At 47.2% G+C, this 15,811-nt stretch overlaps 1 protein-coding gene across 2 annotated transcripts in view; it reads right to left on the reverse strand.

Moving 5' to 3' along the window:
- The window catches only part of LOC139380874 (serine/threonine-protein phosphatase 6 regulatory ankyrin repeat subunit B-like), a 69,698-nt gene that overhangs the window by 16,849 nt on the left and 37,038 nt on the right, over positions 1-15,811 (reverse strand). For both annotated transcript variants that reach the window (XM_071124014.1, XM_071124013.1), the window contains exons 14-17: positions 7,615-7,755; positions 5,850-5,915; positions 2,342-2,453; positions 2,116-2,187 (exon numbers count right to left, since the gene is read on the reverse strand). In XM_071124014.1, the coding sequence (XP_070980115.1) occupies positions 2,116-2,187; positions 2,342-2,453; positions 5,850-5,915; positions 7,615-7,755 (391 nt within the window). The remainder of the gene's footprint in view (positions 1-2,115; positions 2,188-2,341; positions 2,454-5,849; positions 5,916-7,614; positions 7,756-15,811) is intronic.

Genomic DNA, 15,811 nt, shown 5'->3' on the forward strand with positions numbered 1-15,811 from the left:
CCCTGACCTTAGTTATCTTTGTTTTCTTTATTATTTTGGTTAGGTCAGGGTGTGACGAGGGTGGTATGTGTGTTTTTGTCTTGTCTAGGGTTTTTTGTATATCTATGGGGTTTTGGTATTGTCTAGGTAAATGTAGGTCTATGGTGGCCTGAATTGGTTCCCAATCAGAGACAGCTGTTTATCGTTGTCTCTGATTGGGGATCCTATTTAGGTTGCCATTTCCCATTTTGGTTTTTGTGGGTTATTGTCTATGTGTAGTTGCATGTCTGCACTCGCGGTATATAGAGGCACGTTCGGTTTGTTCAGTGGTCCATCTTCCATTAAAAGAAGATGGACGCTTATCACGCTGCGCCCTGGTCTCTAGGAGACAGAACACGTCTCCTTCCTGAGCGGTATTACGGCTGCGTGGTCCCATGGTGTTTATACTTGCGTACTATTGTTTGTACAAATGAATGTGGTACCTTCAGGCGTTTGTAAATTGCTCCCAAGGATGAGGTCATTTGATTTTCCCATGATGTCAAGCAAAGGCACCGAGTTTGAAGGTAGGCCTTGAAATACATCCACAGGTACATCTCCAATTGACTCAAATTATGTCCATTTGCCTATAAGAACCTTATAAAGTCATGACATCATTTTATGGAATTTTACAAGCTGTTTAAAGGCACAGTCAACTTAGTGTAAACTTCTGACCCACTGGAATTGTGATACAGTGAAATTATCTGTCTGTAAACAATTGTTGGAAAAATGACATGCACAAAGTAGAGGTCTTAACTGACTTGCCAAAACTATAGTTTGTTAACAAGAAATTTGTGGAGTGGTTGAAACACTTAGGTTGGAGTCATTATAACTTGTTTATGTAAACTTCTGACTTCAACTGTATTTTCAGGTCTCTTCAGAGATGTTTGATTGTTCAAGTCTGGGCTCTGGCTGGTTCCACTCAAGGACATTTAGAGACTTGTCCCGGAGCCAATCCTGAGTTGTCTTGGCTGTGTGCTTTGGGTCGTTGTCCAGTTGGAAGATGAACCTTCGCCCCAGTCTGAGCACTCTAGAGCAGGTTTTCATCAAGGCTCTCTTTGTACTTTGCTCCGTTCATCTTTCCCTCGAGTCTTCAAGTCCCTGCCACTAAAAACATCCCCACAGCGTGATGCTGCCACCACCATGCTTCACCATAGGGATGGTGCCAGGTTTCTTCCAGATGTGACGTTTGGCATTCAGGCTAAAGAGTTCAATCTTGGTGTCATCAGACCAGAGAATTTTGTTTCTCAGGTCTGAGTCCTTTCGGTGCCTTTTGGAAATCTCCAAGCGGGCCGTCATGTGCCTTTTACTGAGGGAGTGGCTTCCATCTGGCAACTCAACCATAAAGGCCTGATTGGTGGACTTCTGCAGAGATGGTTGTCCTTCTGGAAGGTTCTCCCATCTCTACAGAGGAACTCAGGAGCTCTGTCAGAGTGACCATCGAGTTCTTAGTCACACCTCTGACCAAGGCCCTTCTCCCCCGACTGCTCAGTTTGGCCGGGCGGACAGCTCTAAGAAGAGTCTTGGTGGTTCCAAACTTCTTCCATTTAAGAATGATGGAGGCCACGGTGTTCTTGGGGACCTTCAATGCTGCAGAAACGTGTTGGTACCGCTTTTGCTTTGTCATTATGGGGCATTTTGTGTAGATTGATGAAGAGAAATTTATGTTATCAATATTAGAATAAGGCTGTAACGTAACAAAATGTGGAAAAAAGGAAGGGGTCTGAATACTTTCCGAATGCACTAGATGTAAATGAGATTTCTGTATTTCAAATTCAATAAATTTGCTAAATTACAAAGATGTTTTTACAATTTGTCATTATGGGGTATTTTGTGTAGATGGGTGAGATTGTTTTTCAATTTAATCCATTCTGAATTCAGGCTGTAACACAACAAAATGTGGACTAGGTCAAGGGGTGTGAATACTTTCTGAAGGCTCTGTACATGATAACGCTAGTTATCTGTTTTTTCTGACTACGTGCCATGACCATAAAAACTATAGGTTTTTCCTGCTCAGGTCACAAGCTCACCCAATTATAATGCACTGCATGGCAGTGTGTGATTATGCATGGCTAGAGTGGATATGTAATAATGACTCACAGCGAGGTGCAGGGGGCTCCTGGCACCCAGAAAGTCTGGGGGCTCCTGGTGACTCTTGTCTCTGTCCAACAGCTAAAACCACAGATTACATCAAAACAAATCATTTCAATTCCATAAGTGGTATTTATGAGCTGTGTCTATTTATGGTATCTGAAGTTCTACACACAGATACATTCTTGACTAGCATGTAGCATAGAAAATGTAGCATGAGCGTGCATGCACTCACCAGCTCCAGGCAGTGTCTGTGGCCATAGGCTGCAGCATAGTGGACAGGACTGTAGCCCTGCTTATCCTTCAGAGAGGCAGTACCACCACTTTGCAAAAGGAATTCTAGACATCTATTACACAAACACACAATATAGTCACACAAACACTTCAATATGTTCTTAAAAGTTAAGCCTCAGACAGAGGATATGAGAGAGAGAAAGAGATGTTTTATAGACATATCAACATGATACAACTAGACCACCATAGTCCCTGTGCCCAAGAACACAAAGGCAACCTGCCTAAATGACTACAGACCCGTAGCACTCACGTCCGTAGCCATGAAGTGCTTTGAAAGGCTGGTAATGGCTCACATTAACACCATTATCCCAGAAACTCTAGACCCACTCCAATTTGCATACCGCCCAAACAGATCCACAGATGATGCGATCTCTATTGCACTCCACTCTGCCCTTTCCCACCTGGACAAAAGGAACACTTACAGTGGGGGGAACAAGTATTTGATATACTGCCGATTCTGCAGGTTTTCCTACTTACAAAGCATGTAGAGGTCTGTAATTTTAATCATAGGTACACTTCAAATGTGAGAGACGGAATATAAAACAAAAATCCAGAAAATCACATGATTTTTAAGTAATTAATTTGCATTTTATTGCATGACATAAGTATTTGATCACCTACCAACCAGTAAGAATTCCGGCTCTCACAGACCTGTTAGTTTTTCTTTAAGAATCCCTCCTGTTCTCCACTCGTTACCTGTATAAAAGACACCTGTCCACACACTCAATCAAACAGAGACTAACCTCTCCACAATGGCCAAGACCAGCTGTGTAAGGACATAAGGGATAAAATTGTAGACCTGCACAAGGCTGGGATGGGCTACAGGACAATAGGCAAGCAGCTTAGTGAGAAGGCAACAACTGTTGGCGCAATTATTAGACAATGGAAGAAGTTCAAGATGACGGTCAATCACCCTCGGTCTGGGGCTCCATGCAAGATCTCACCTTGTGGGGCATCAATGATCCTGAGGAAGGTGAGGGATCAGCCCAGAACTACATGGCAGGACCTGGTCAATGACCTGAAGAAAGCTGGGACCACAGTCTCAAAGAAAACCATTAGTAACACACTACGCCGTCATGGATTAAAATCTTGCAGCGCACGCAAGGTCCCCTGCTCAAGCCAGCGCATGTCCAGGCCCATCTGAAGTTTGCCAATGACCATCTGGATGATCCAGAGGAGGAATGGGAGAAGGTCATGTGGTCTGAAGAGACAAAAATAGAGCTTTTTGGTCTAAACTCCACTCGCCGTGTTTGGAGTAAGAAGAAGGATGAGTACAACCCCAAGAACACCATCCCAACCGTGAAGCATGGAGGTGGAAACATCATTCTTTGGGGATGCTTTTCTGCAAAGGGGAGAGGACGACTGCACCGTATTGAGGGGAGGATGGATGGGGCCACGTATCGCAAGATCTTGGCCAACAACCTCCTTCCCTCAGTGAGAGCATTGAGGATGGGTCGTGGCCTAGCCAGTCTCCAGACCTGAACCCAATAGAATATCTTTGGAGGGAGCTGAAAGTCCATATTGCCCAGCGACAGCCCCGAAACCTGAAGGATCTGGAGAAGGTCTGTATGGAGGTTTCTTAAGTTCTGCTTTTCTGATGTATCAAATACTTATGTCATGCAAATGAATTACTTAAAAATCATACAATGTCATTTTCTGGATTTTTGTTTTAGATTCCGTCTCTCACAGTTGAAGTGTACCTATGATAAAAAATTACAGACCTCTACATGCTTTGTAAGTAGGAAAACCTGCAGAATCGGCAGTGTATCAAATACTTGTTCTCCCCACTGTATGTGAGAATGCTGTTCATTGACTACAGCTCAGCATTCAACACCATAGTACCCTCAAAGCTCATCACTAAGCTAAGGACCCTGGGACTAAACACCTCCCTCTGCAACTGGATCCTGGACTTCCTGAAGGGCCGCCCCCAGGTGGTGAGGGTAGGTAGCAACACATCTGCCACGCTGATCCTCAACACTGGAGCTCCCCAGGGATCCGTGCTCAGTCCCCTCCTGTACTCCCTGTTCACCCATGACTGCATGGCCAGGCACAACTCCAACACCATCATTAAGTTTGCAGACGACACAACAGTGTTAGGCCTGATCACCGACAACGACGAGACAGCCTATAGGGAGGAGGTCAGAGACCTGGCCGGGTGGTGCCAGAATAACAACCTATCTCTCAACGTAACCTAGACTAGGGAGATGATTGTGGACTACAGGTAAAGGAGGACCGAACACGCCCCCATTCTCATCGACGCGGATGCAGTGGAGCAGGTTGAGAGCTTCAAGTTCCTTGGTGTCCACATCAACAACAAACTAGAATGGTCCAAACACAACAAGACAGTCGTGAAAAGGGCACAACAAAGCCTATTCCCCCTCAGGAAACTAAAAAGATTTGGCATGGGTCCTGAGATCCTCAAAAGATTCTACAGCTGCAACATCGAGAGCATCCTGACGGGTTGCATCACTGCCTGGTTCGGCAACTGCTCGCCCTCTGACCGCAAGGCACTACAGAGGGTAGTGCGTACGGCCATCCAGGACCTCTACACCAGGCGGTGTCAGAGGAAGGTCCTAAAAATTGTCAAAGACCCCCCCAGCCACCCCAGTCATAGACTGTTCTCTCTACTACCGCATGGCAAGCTGTACCGGAGTGCCAAGTCTAGGACAAAAAGGCTTCTCAACAGTTTTTACCCCACAAGACTCCTACCCGGACTATTTGCATTGTGTGCCCCCCTCTTTTTACGCTGCTGCTACTCTCTGTTTATCATATATGCATAGTCACTTTAACTATACATTCATGTACATACTACCTCAATTGGGCCGACCAACCAGTGCTCCCGCACATTGGCTAACCGGGCTATCTGCATTGTGTCCCACCCACCAACCCCTCTTTTACACTACTGCTACTCTCTGTTCCATCATATACGCATAGTCACTTTAACCATACCTACATGTACATACTACATCAATATGCCAGACTAACCGGTGTCTGTATGTAGCCTCGCTACTTTTAAAGCCTGGCTACTGTATATAGTCTTGCTACTGTATATAGCCTGTCTTTTTACTGTTGTTTTATTTCTTTACTTACCTACTGTTCACCTAATACCTTTTTTGCACTATTGGTTAGAGCCTGTAAGTAAACATTTCACTGAGGTTTAGAACTTCACCTGTTGTATTCGGCGCACGTGACATATTTTTTTGTTTGATTTGACATACGCAATGGTTATTCCAACAAGATGAGCGAGAGAGACAATGACAGAATATATTGTCTGTCTGAACTGGTCTGTGTGCACAGAGTAGAGAAAGAGAGAGAGAGAAAGAGAGGGACTTTCTCAAACAGTCAGAACCATAGGCACGGCTTGCACTGATCCATAATCTGTGGTGACTGACTACCTGTATGCCCAGATAGAGGCAGTAATATTCATAGAAATAAAATAGTTTACTCACAGTGCAGCCTCTTTCTCCTTCTCTGCCTGCACCCCTTCACTCTCTGGCTCCAGAGCCTGACGTCGCCTTCACAACACAAGACACACAACAGAGAACGATTAAGACATCCTCAATGGGGGCCCCAGGGAAACCCTCCCCAAACCCTTTCCATCTGATTATTCAGGGTCATCTAGCGTCTCCAGCAGTGCTTCTCTGAATTTCCTGGAATGGAAACAATCAGGGGTGTGAACACTGAACAGTCTGCTGCCGAACATCCAGACACCTATTCAACCGGCACCTCAGAATTATCTCAGGTATCCATGGAAACAGGGAGTTCCTTGGTTGTCTAGCTTCCGGAGATGGTCACCACCATAGAATTAGGAATTAGAATAACATTCCATTGAAACAGTGCAGTCAATCCACAGCCAGACACTGGCTGAAATCACTTGATGATAGGAATTAAGTTGTAAATGCAACAAGTACTGAATTTGCATCATATAATGGCACTCACAGCATTCCAAGAAAACACAACATTTTGACAGTTATGGTCAGTGTACATATATTTTAGAGGCTATTTATACAGAAAATGTGTATAAAACCCATATAAACTGTATTTATAATTATGTGAAAATATTTTAGATCAGGTCATCTATAAGTCTTTGCTAGGTAAAGCTCCGCCTTATCTCAGCGCACTGGTCACCATAGCAACATCCACCCGTAGCACGCGCTCCAGCAGGTATATTTCACTGGTCATCCCCAAAGCCAACTCCTCCTTTGGCTGCCTTTCCTTCTAGTTCTCTGCTGCCAATGACTGGAATGAATTACAAAAATCACTGAAGTTGGAGACTTCTATCTCCCTCACTAACTTTGAGCGCCAGCTGTCAGAGCAGCTTACCGATCGCTGCAGCTGTACACAGCCCATCTGTAAATAACCCATCTGTAAATAGCCCATCCAACCAACTACCTACCTCATCCCCATATTTGTTTCTGTTTTCTGCTCTTTTTCACACCAGTATTTCTACTTACACATCCTCATCTGCACAAATCACTCCAGTGTAAATTGATAAACGGCAATAACTTTGCCACTATTGGCCTATTTATTGCCTTACCTCCTTACTTCATTTGCACACACTGTATACAGATTGTACTATGATGTTATTAACTGTATGTTTGTTTATTCCATGTGTAACTCTGTGTTGTTGTTTTTGTCGCACTGCTTTGCTTTATCTTGGCCATGTCGTAGTTGTAAATGAGAACTTGTTCTCAACTGGCCTACCTGGTTAAATAAAGGTGAAATAAAATAATAATAATAATATATTCCATTAGACTGGTTTGGATTTCTCCCTGACCAATATGGCTGCCATTTTCAACTCATTCTGGAGTTTTGAAGGTTGAAGGGACATAGCACCTCTAACAATTTAACAGGATCTCTATGGTCACCACCAAAAACCACACAGCTAGTTTGACCTGGCCTCAGGGGCCCGACTGTCCGTTAGTCTTTTACTTACATATTATAGATAGCAGCATATAGGAACCAGCTCAATATTGTAGTCTTTAACCTCTGACCGATAACTGAATTTACATGCAGTTTATAATATCAAATTGTAACATGAGTCACAGGTCTTAATGGTATCATCAATGTATGGTCACTATGGGGTGAATCCTAACATCCATTTGAGTAACCTTTTCACTTAGTCTCCCATTTACATCAATGCATGACTATATCGGAATTGAAATCTTAAGTGGAAGTTAGGATTCCTCCCCAAGTCTGATTAGTGAAGCTCACCTTCTGTCCAGGTCAGAGGCAGCAGCGTAGTGCAGAGCAGAGCGCCCCCACTGGTCAGTGGCATTAATGCAGGTCCCACACGACACAAGGGTGTCCAGGCACTGGTAGTGACGACTGGCTGCCGCATAGTGGAGAGAGGTCCTGGAGAGGGAGCGACACACAGAGAGACACACACACACACACAGAAGGACAGTGTTATACGCTAGCACATTGAGTTGAGTCACACAAACTACCTGGAGCCCCAAAAAATGAAGAAGAGTAGATTAAAGGGTAGCTAGGCAACAACACCTCTACTACGCTGATTCTCAACACAGAGGGTAGCTAGGCAACAACACCTCTACTATGCTGATTCTCAACACAGAGGGTAGCTAGGCAACAACACCTCTACTACGCTGATTCTCAACACAGAGGGTAGACAACAACACCTCCACTACGCTGATCCTCAACACAGAGGGTAGCTAGGCAACAACACCTCCACTATGCTGATCCTCAACACAGAGGGTAGCTAGGCAACAACACCTCTACTACGCTGATTCTCAACACAGAGGGTAGCTAGGCAACAACACCTCTACTACGCTGATTCTCAACACAGAGGGTAGCTAGGCAACAACACCTCTACTACGCTGATCCTCAACACAGAGGGTAGCTAGGCAACAACACCTCTACTACGCTGATTCTCAACACAGAGGTTCGGCAACAACACCTCTACTACGCTGATCCTCAACACAGAGGTTCGGCAACAACACCTCCACTATGCTGATCCTCAACACAGAGGGTAGCTAGGCAACAACACCTCCACTATGCTGATCCTCAACACAGAGGGTAGCTAGGCAACAACACCTCCACTATGCTGATCTTCAACACAGAGGGTAGCTAGGCAACAACACCTCCACTATGCTGACCCTCAACACAGAGGGTAGCTAGGCAACAACACCTCTACTACGCTGATTCTCAACACAGAGGTTCGGCAACAACACCTCCACTATGCTGATTCTCAACACAGAGGGTAGCTAGGCAACAACACCTCCACTATGCTGATCTTCAACACAGAGGGTAGCTAGGCAACAACACCTCCACTATGCTGATCCTCAACACAGAGGGTAGCTAGGCAACAACACCTCTACTATGCTGATTCTCAACACAGAGGGTAACTAGGCAACAAAACCTCCACTATGCTGATCCTCAACACAGAGGTTCGGCAACAACACCTCCACTATGCTGACCCTCAACACAGAGGGTAGCTAGGCAACAACACCTCTACTACGCTGATTCTCAACACAGAGGGTAGCTAGGCAACAACACCTCTACTACGCTGATTCTCAACACAGAGGGTAGCTAGGCAACAACACCTCCACTATGCTGACCCTCAACACAGAGGGTAGCTAGGCAACAACACCTCCACTATGCTGATCCTCAACAAAGAGGGTAGCTAGGCAACAACACCTCTACTACGCTGATTCTCAACACAGAGGTTCGGCAACAACACCTCTACTACGCTGATTCTCAACACAGAGGGTAGCTAGGCAACAACACCTCTACTAAGCTGATTCTCAACACAGAGGGTAGCTAGGCAACAACACCTCTACTACGCTGATCCTCAACACAGAGGGTAGCTAGGCAACAACACCTCTACTACGCTGATTCTCAACACAGAGGTTCGGCAACAACACCTCTACTACGCTGATCCTCAACACAGAGGTTCGGCAACAACACCTCCACTATGCTGATCCTCAACACAGAGGGTAGCTAGGCAACAACACCTCCACTATGCTGATCCTCAACACAGAGGGTAGCTAGGCAACAACACCTCCACTATGCTGATCCTCAACACAGAGGGTAGCTAGGCAACAACACCTCCACTATGCTGATCCTCAACACAGAGGGTAGCTAGGCAACAACAACTCCACTATAATGATCCTCAACACAGAGGTTCGGCAACAACACCTCCACTATGCTGACCCTCAACACAGAGGGTAGCTAGGCAACAACACCTACACTATGCTGATCTTCAACACAGAGGGTATCTAGGCAACAACACCTCCACTATGCTGATCCTCAACACAGAGGGTAGCTAGGCAACAACACCTCTACTACGCTGATTCTCAACACAGAGGGTAACTAGGCAACAACACCTCCACTATGCTGATCCTCAACACAGAGGTTCGGCAACAACACCTCCACTGTGCTGACCCTCAACACAGAGGGTAGCTAGGCAACAACACCTCTACTACGCTGATTCTCAACACAGAGGGTAGCTAGGCAACAACACCTCCACTATGCTGACCCTCAACACAGAGGGTAGCTAGGCAACAACACCTCCACTATGCTGATCCTCAACACAGAGGGTAGCTAGGCAAAAACAACTCCACTATGCTGATCCTCAACACAGAGGTTCGGCAACAACACCTCCACTATGCTGACCCTCAACACAGAGGGTAGCTAGGCAACAACACCTACACTATGCTGATCTTCAACACAGAGGGTAGCTAGGCAACAACACCTCCACTATGCTGACCCTCAACACAGAGGGTAGCTAGGCAACAACACCTCTACTACGCTGATTCTCAACACAGAGGTTCGGCAACAACACCTCCACTATGCTGATCCTCAACACAGAGGGTAGCTAGGCAACAACACCTCCACTATGCTGATCTTCAACACAGAGGGTATCTAGGCAACAACACCTCCACTATGCTGATCCTCAACACAGAGGGTAGCTAGGCAACAACACCTCTACTACGCTGATTCTCAACACAGAGGGTAACTAGGCAACAACACCTCCACTATGCTGATCCTCAACTCAGAGGTTCGGCAACAACACCTCCACTATGCTGACCCTCAACACAGAGGGTAGCTAGGCAACAACACCTCTACTACGCTGATTCTCAACACAGAGGGTAGCTAGGCAACAACACCTCTACTACGCTGATTCTCAACACAGAGGGTAGCTAGGCAACAACACCTCCACTATGCTGACCCTCAACACAGAGGGTAGCTAGGCAACAACACCTCCACTATGCTGATCCTCAACACAGAGGGTAGCTAGGCAACAACACCTCTACTACGCTGATTCTCAACACAGAGGTTCGGCAACAACAACTCTACTACGCTGATCCTCAACACAGAGGTTCGGCAACACCACCTCCACTATGCTGATCCTCAACACAGAGGGTAGCTAGGCAACAACACCTCCACTATGCTGATCCTCAACACAGAGGTTCGGCAACAACACCTCCACTATGCTGACCCTCAACACAGAGGGTAGCTAGGCAACAACACCTCCACTATGCTGATCTTCAACACAGAGGGTAGCTAGGCAACAACACCTCCACTATGCTGACCCTCAACACAGAGGCTAGCTAGGCAACAACACCTCCACTATGCTGATCCTCAACACAGAGGGTAGCTAGGCAACAACACCTCCACTATGCTGATCCTCAACACAGAGGGTAGCTAGGCAACAACACCTCTACTACGCTGATTCTCAACACAGAGGTTCGGCAACAACACCTCCACTATGCTGATCTTCAACACAGAGGGTAGCTAGGCAACAACACCTCCACTATGCTGATCCTCAACACAGAGGGTAGCTAGGCAACAACACCTCTACTACGCTGATTCTCAACACAGAGGTTCGGCAACAACACCTCCACTATGCTGATCCTCAACACAGAGGGTAGCTAGGCAACAACACCTCCACTATGCTGATCTTCAACACAGAGGGTAGCTAGGCAACAACACCTCCACTATGCTGATCCTCAACACAGAGGGTAGCTAGGCAACAACACCTCTACTTCGCTGATTCTCAACACAGAGGTTCGGCAACAACACCTCCACTATGCTGATCCTCAACACAGAGGGTAGCTAGGTAACAACACCTCTACTACGCTGATTCTCAACACAGAGGGTAGCTAGGCAACAACACCTGTACTACGCTGATTCTCAACACAGAGGGTAGCTAGGCAACAACACCTCCACTATGCTGACCCTCAACACAGAGGGTAGCTAGGCAACAACACCTCCACTATGCTGATCCTCAACACAGAGGGTAGCTAGGCAACAACACCTCTACTACGCTGATTCTCAACACAGAGGTTCGGCAACAACACCTCTACTACGCTGATTCTCAACACAGAGGGTAGCTAGGCAACAACACCTCTACTACGCTGATTCTCAACACAGAGGGTAGCTAGGCAACAACACCTCTACTACGCTGATTCTCAACACAGAGGGTAGCTAGGCAACAACACCTCTACTACGCTGATTCTCAACACAGAGGGTAGCTAGGCAACAACACCTCTACTACGCTGATCCTCAACACAGATGGTAGCTAGGCAACAACACCTCTACTATGCTGATTCTCAACACAGAGGTTCGGCAAAAACACCTCTACTACGCTGATCCTCAACACAGAGGTTCGGCAACAACACCTCCACTATGCTGATCCTCAACACAGAGGGTAGCTAGGCAACAACACCTCCACTATGCTGATCCTCAACACAGAGGGTAGCTAGGCAACAACACCTCCAATATGCTGATCCTCAACACAGAGGGTAGCTAGGCAACAACACCTCCACTATGCTGATCTTCAACACAGAGGGTAGCTAGGCAACAACACCTCCACTATGCTGACCCTCAACACAGAGGGTAGCTAGGCATCAACACCTCTACTACGCTGATTCTCAACACAGAGGTTCGGCAACAACACCTCCACTATGCTGATCCTCAACACAGAGGGTAGCTAGGCAACAACACCTCCACTATGCTGATCTTCAACACAGAGGGTAGCTAGGCAACAACACCTCCACTATGCTGATCCTCAACACAGAGGGTAGCTAGGCAACAACACCTCTACTACGCTGATTCTCAACACAGAGGTTCGGCAACAACACCTCCACTATGCTGATCCTCAACACAGAGGGTAGCTAGGCAACAACACCTCCACTATGCTGATCTTCAACACAGAGGGTAGCTAGGCAACAACACCTCCACTATGCTGATCCTCAACACAGAGGGTAGCTAGGCAACAACACCTCTACTTCGCTGATTCTCAACACAGAGGTTCGGCAACAACACCTCCACTATGCTGATCCTCAACACAGAGGGTAGCTAGGTAACAACACCTCTACTACGCTGATTCTCAACACAGAGGGTAGCTAGGCAACAACACCTGTACTACGCTGATTCTCAACACAGAGGGTAGCTAGGCAACAACACCTCCACTATGCTGACCCTCAACACAGAGGGTAGCTAGGCAACAACACCTCCACTATGCTGATCCTCAACACAGAGGGTAGCTAGGCAACAACACCTCTACTACGCTGATTCTCAACACAGAGGTTCGGCAACAACACCTCTACTACGCTGATTCTCAACACAGAGGGTAGCTAGGCAACAACACCTCTACTACGCTGATTCTCAACACAGAGGGTAACTAGGCAACAACACCTCTACTACGCTGATCCTCAACACAGAGGGTATCTAGGCAACAACACCTCTACTACGCTGATTCTCAACACAGAGGTTCGGCAACAACACCTCTACTACGCTGATCCTCAACACAGAGGTTCGGCAACAACACCTCCACTATGCTGATCCTCAACACAGAGGGTAGCTAGGCAACAACACCTCCACTATGCTGATCCTCAACACAGAGGGTAGCTAGGCAACAACACCTCCACTATGCTGATCCTCAACACAGAGGGTAGCTAGGCAACAACACCTCCACTATGCTGATCCTCAACACAGAGGTTCGGCAACAACACCTCCACTATGCTGACCCTCAACACAGAGGGTAGCTAGGCAACAACACCTCCACTATGCTGATCTTCAACACAGAGGGTAGCTAGGCAACAACACCTCCACTATGCTGACCCTCAACACAGAGGGTAGCTAGGCAACAACACCTCTACTACGCTGATTCTCAACACAGAGGTTCGGCAACAACACCTCCACTATGCTGATCCTCAACACAGAGGGTAGCTAGGCAACAACACCTCCACTATGCTGATCTTCAACACAGAGGGTAGCTAGGCAACAACACCTCCACTATGCTGATCCTCAACACAGAGGGTAGCTAGGCAACAACACCTCTACTACGCTGATTCTCAACACAGAGGGTAACTAGGCAACAACACCTCCACTATGCTGATCCTCAACACAGAGGTTCGGCAACAACACCTCCACTATGCTGACCCTCAACACAGAGGGTAGCTAGGCAACAACACCTCTACTACGCTGATTCTCAACACAGAGGGTAGCTAGGCAACAACACCTCCACTATGCTGATCCTCAACACAGAGGTTCGGCAACAACACCTCCACTATGCTGACCCTCAACACAGAGGGTAGCTAGGCAACAACACCTCCACTATGCTGATCTTCAACACAGAGGGTAGCTAGGCAACAACACCTCCACTATGCTGACCCTCAACACAGAGGGTAGCTAGACAACAACACCTCTACTACGCTGATTCTCAACACAGAGGTTCGGCAACAACACCTCCACTATGCTGATCCTCAACACAGAGGGTAGCTAGGCAACAACACCTCCACTATGCTGATCTTCAACACAGAGGGTAGCTAGGCAACAACACCTCCACTATGCTGATCCTCAACACAGAGGGTAGCTAGGCAACAACACCTCTACTACGCTGATTCTCAACACAGAGGGTAACTAGGCAACAACACCTCCACTATGCTGATCCTCAACACAGAGGTTCGGCAACAACACCTCCACTATGCTGACCCTCAACACAGAGGGTAGCTAGGCAACAACACCTCTACTACGCTGATTCTCAACACAGAGGGTAGCTAGGCAACAACACCTCTACTACGCTGATTCTCAACACAGAGGGTAGCTAGGCAACAACACCTCCACTATGCTGATCCTCAACACAGAGGGTAGCTAGGCAACAACACCTCTACTACGCTGATTCTCAACACAGAGGTTCGGCAACAACACCTCCACTATGCTGATCCTCAACACAGAGGGTAGCTAGGCAACAACACCTCCACTATGCTGATCCTCAACACAGAGGGTAGCTAGGTAACAACACCTCTACTACGCTGATTCTCAACACAGAGGGTAGCTAGGCAACAACACCTCCACTATGCTGATCCTCAACACAGAGGGTAGCTAGGCAACAACACCTCCACTATGCTGATCTTCAACACAGAGGGTAGCTAGGCAACAACACCTCCACTATGCTGATCCTCAACACAGAGGGTAGCTAGGCAACAACACCTCTACTTCGCTGATTCTCAACACAGAGGTTCGGCAACAACACCTCCACTATGCTGATCCTCAACACAGAGGTTCGGCAACAACACCTCCACTATGCTGATCCTCAACACAGAGGGTAGCTAGGCAACAACACCTCCACTATGCTGATCCTCAACACACAGGGTAGCTAGGCAACAACACCTCTACTACGCTGATTCTCAACACAGAGGTTCGGCAACAACACCTCTACTACGCTGATCCTCAACACAGAGAGTAGACAACAACACCTCTACTACGCTGATTCTCAACACAGAGGTTCGGCAACAACACCTCCACTACGCTGATTCTCAACACAGAGGGTAGCTAGGCAACAACACCTCCACTATGCTGATCCTCAACACACAGGGTAGCTAGGCAACAACACCTCCACTATGCTGATCCTCAACACAGAGAGTAGACAACAACACCTCCACTATGCTGATCCTCAACACAGAGGGTAGACAACGAAACCTCCACTATGCTGATCCTCAACACAGAGAGTAGACAACAACACCTCCACTATGCTGATCCTCAACACAGAGGGTAGACAACGACACCTCCACTATGCTGATCCTCAACACAGAGGGTAGGCAACAAAACCTCCACTATGCTGATCCTCAACACAGAGGGTAGGCAACAACACCTCCACTATGCTGATCCTCAACACAGAGGGTAGACAACAACACCTCCACTATGCTGATTCTCAACACAGAGGATAGGCAACAACACCTCCACTATGCTGATCCTCAACACAGAGGGCACACTGACACCATGGTGAAGAAGGCACAACCGCCGAAATTTGGCATTCCCCCTAAGACCCTCAGGAACTTCTACAGATGAACCATTGAGAGCATTCTGTCGGGCTGTATCACTGCATGGTACGACAACTGCATCGCCCTCAACCGCATGGCTCTCCAGAGGGAGGCGTGGTCAG

Source organism: Oncorhynchus clarkii, chromosome 22 (genome assembly GCF_045791955.1).
Source record: "Oncorhynchus clarkii lewisi isolate Uvic-CL-2024 chromosome 22, UVic_Ocla_1.0, whole genome shotgun sequence".
NCBI lineage: Eukaryota > Metazoa > Chordata > Actinopteri > Salmoniformes > Salmonidae > Oncorhynchus > Oncorhynchus clarkii.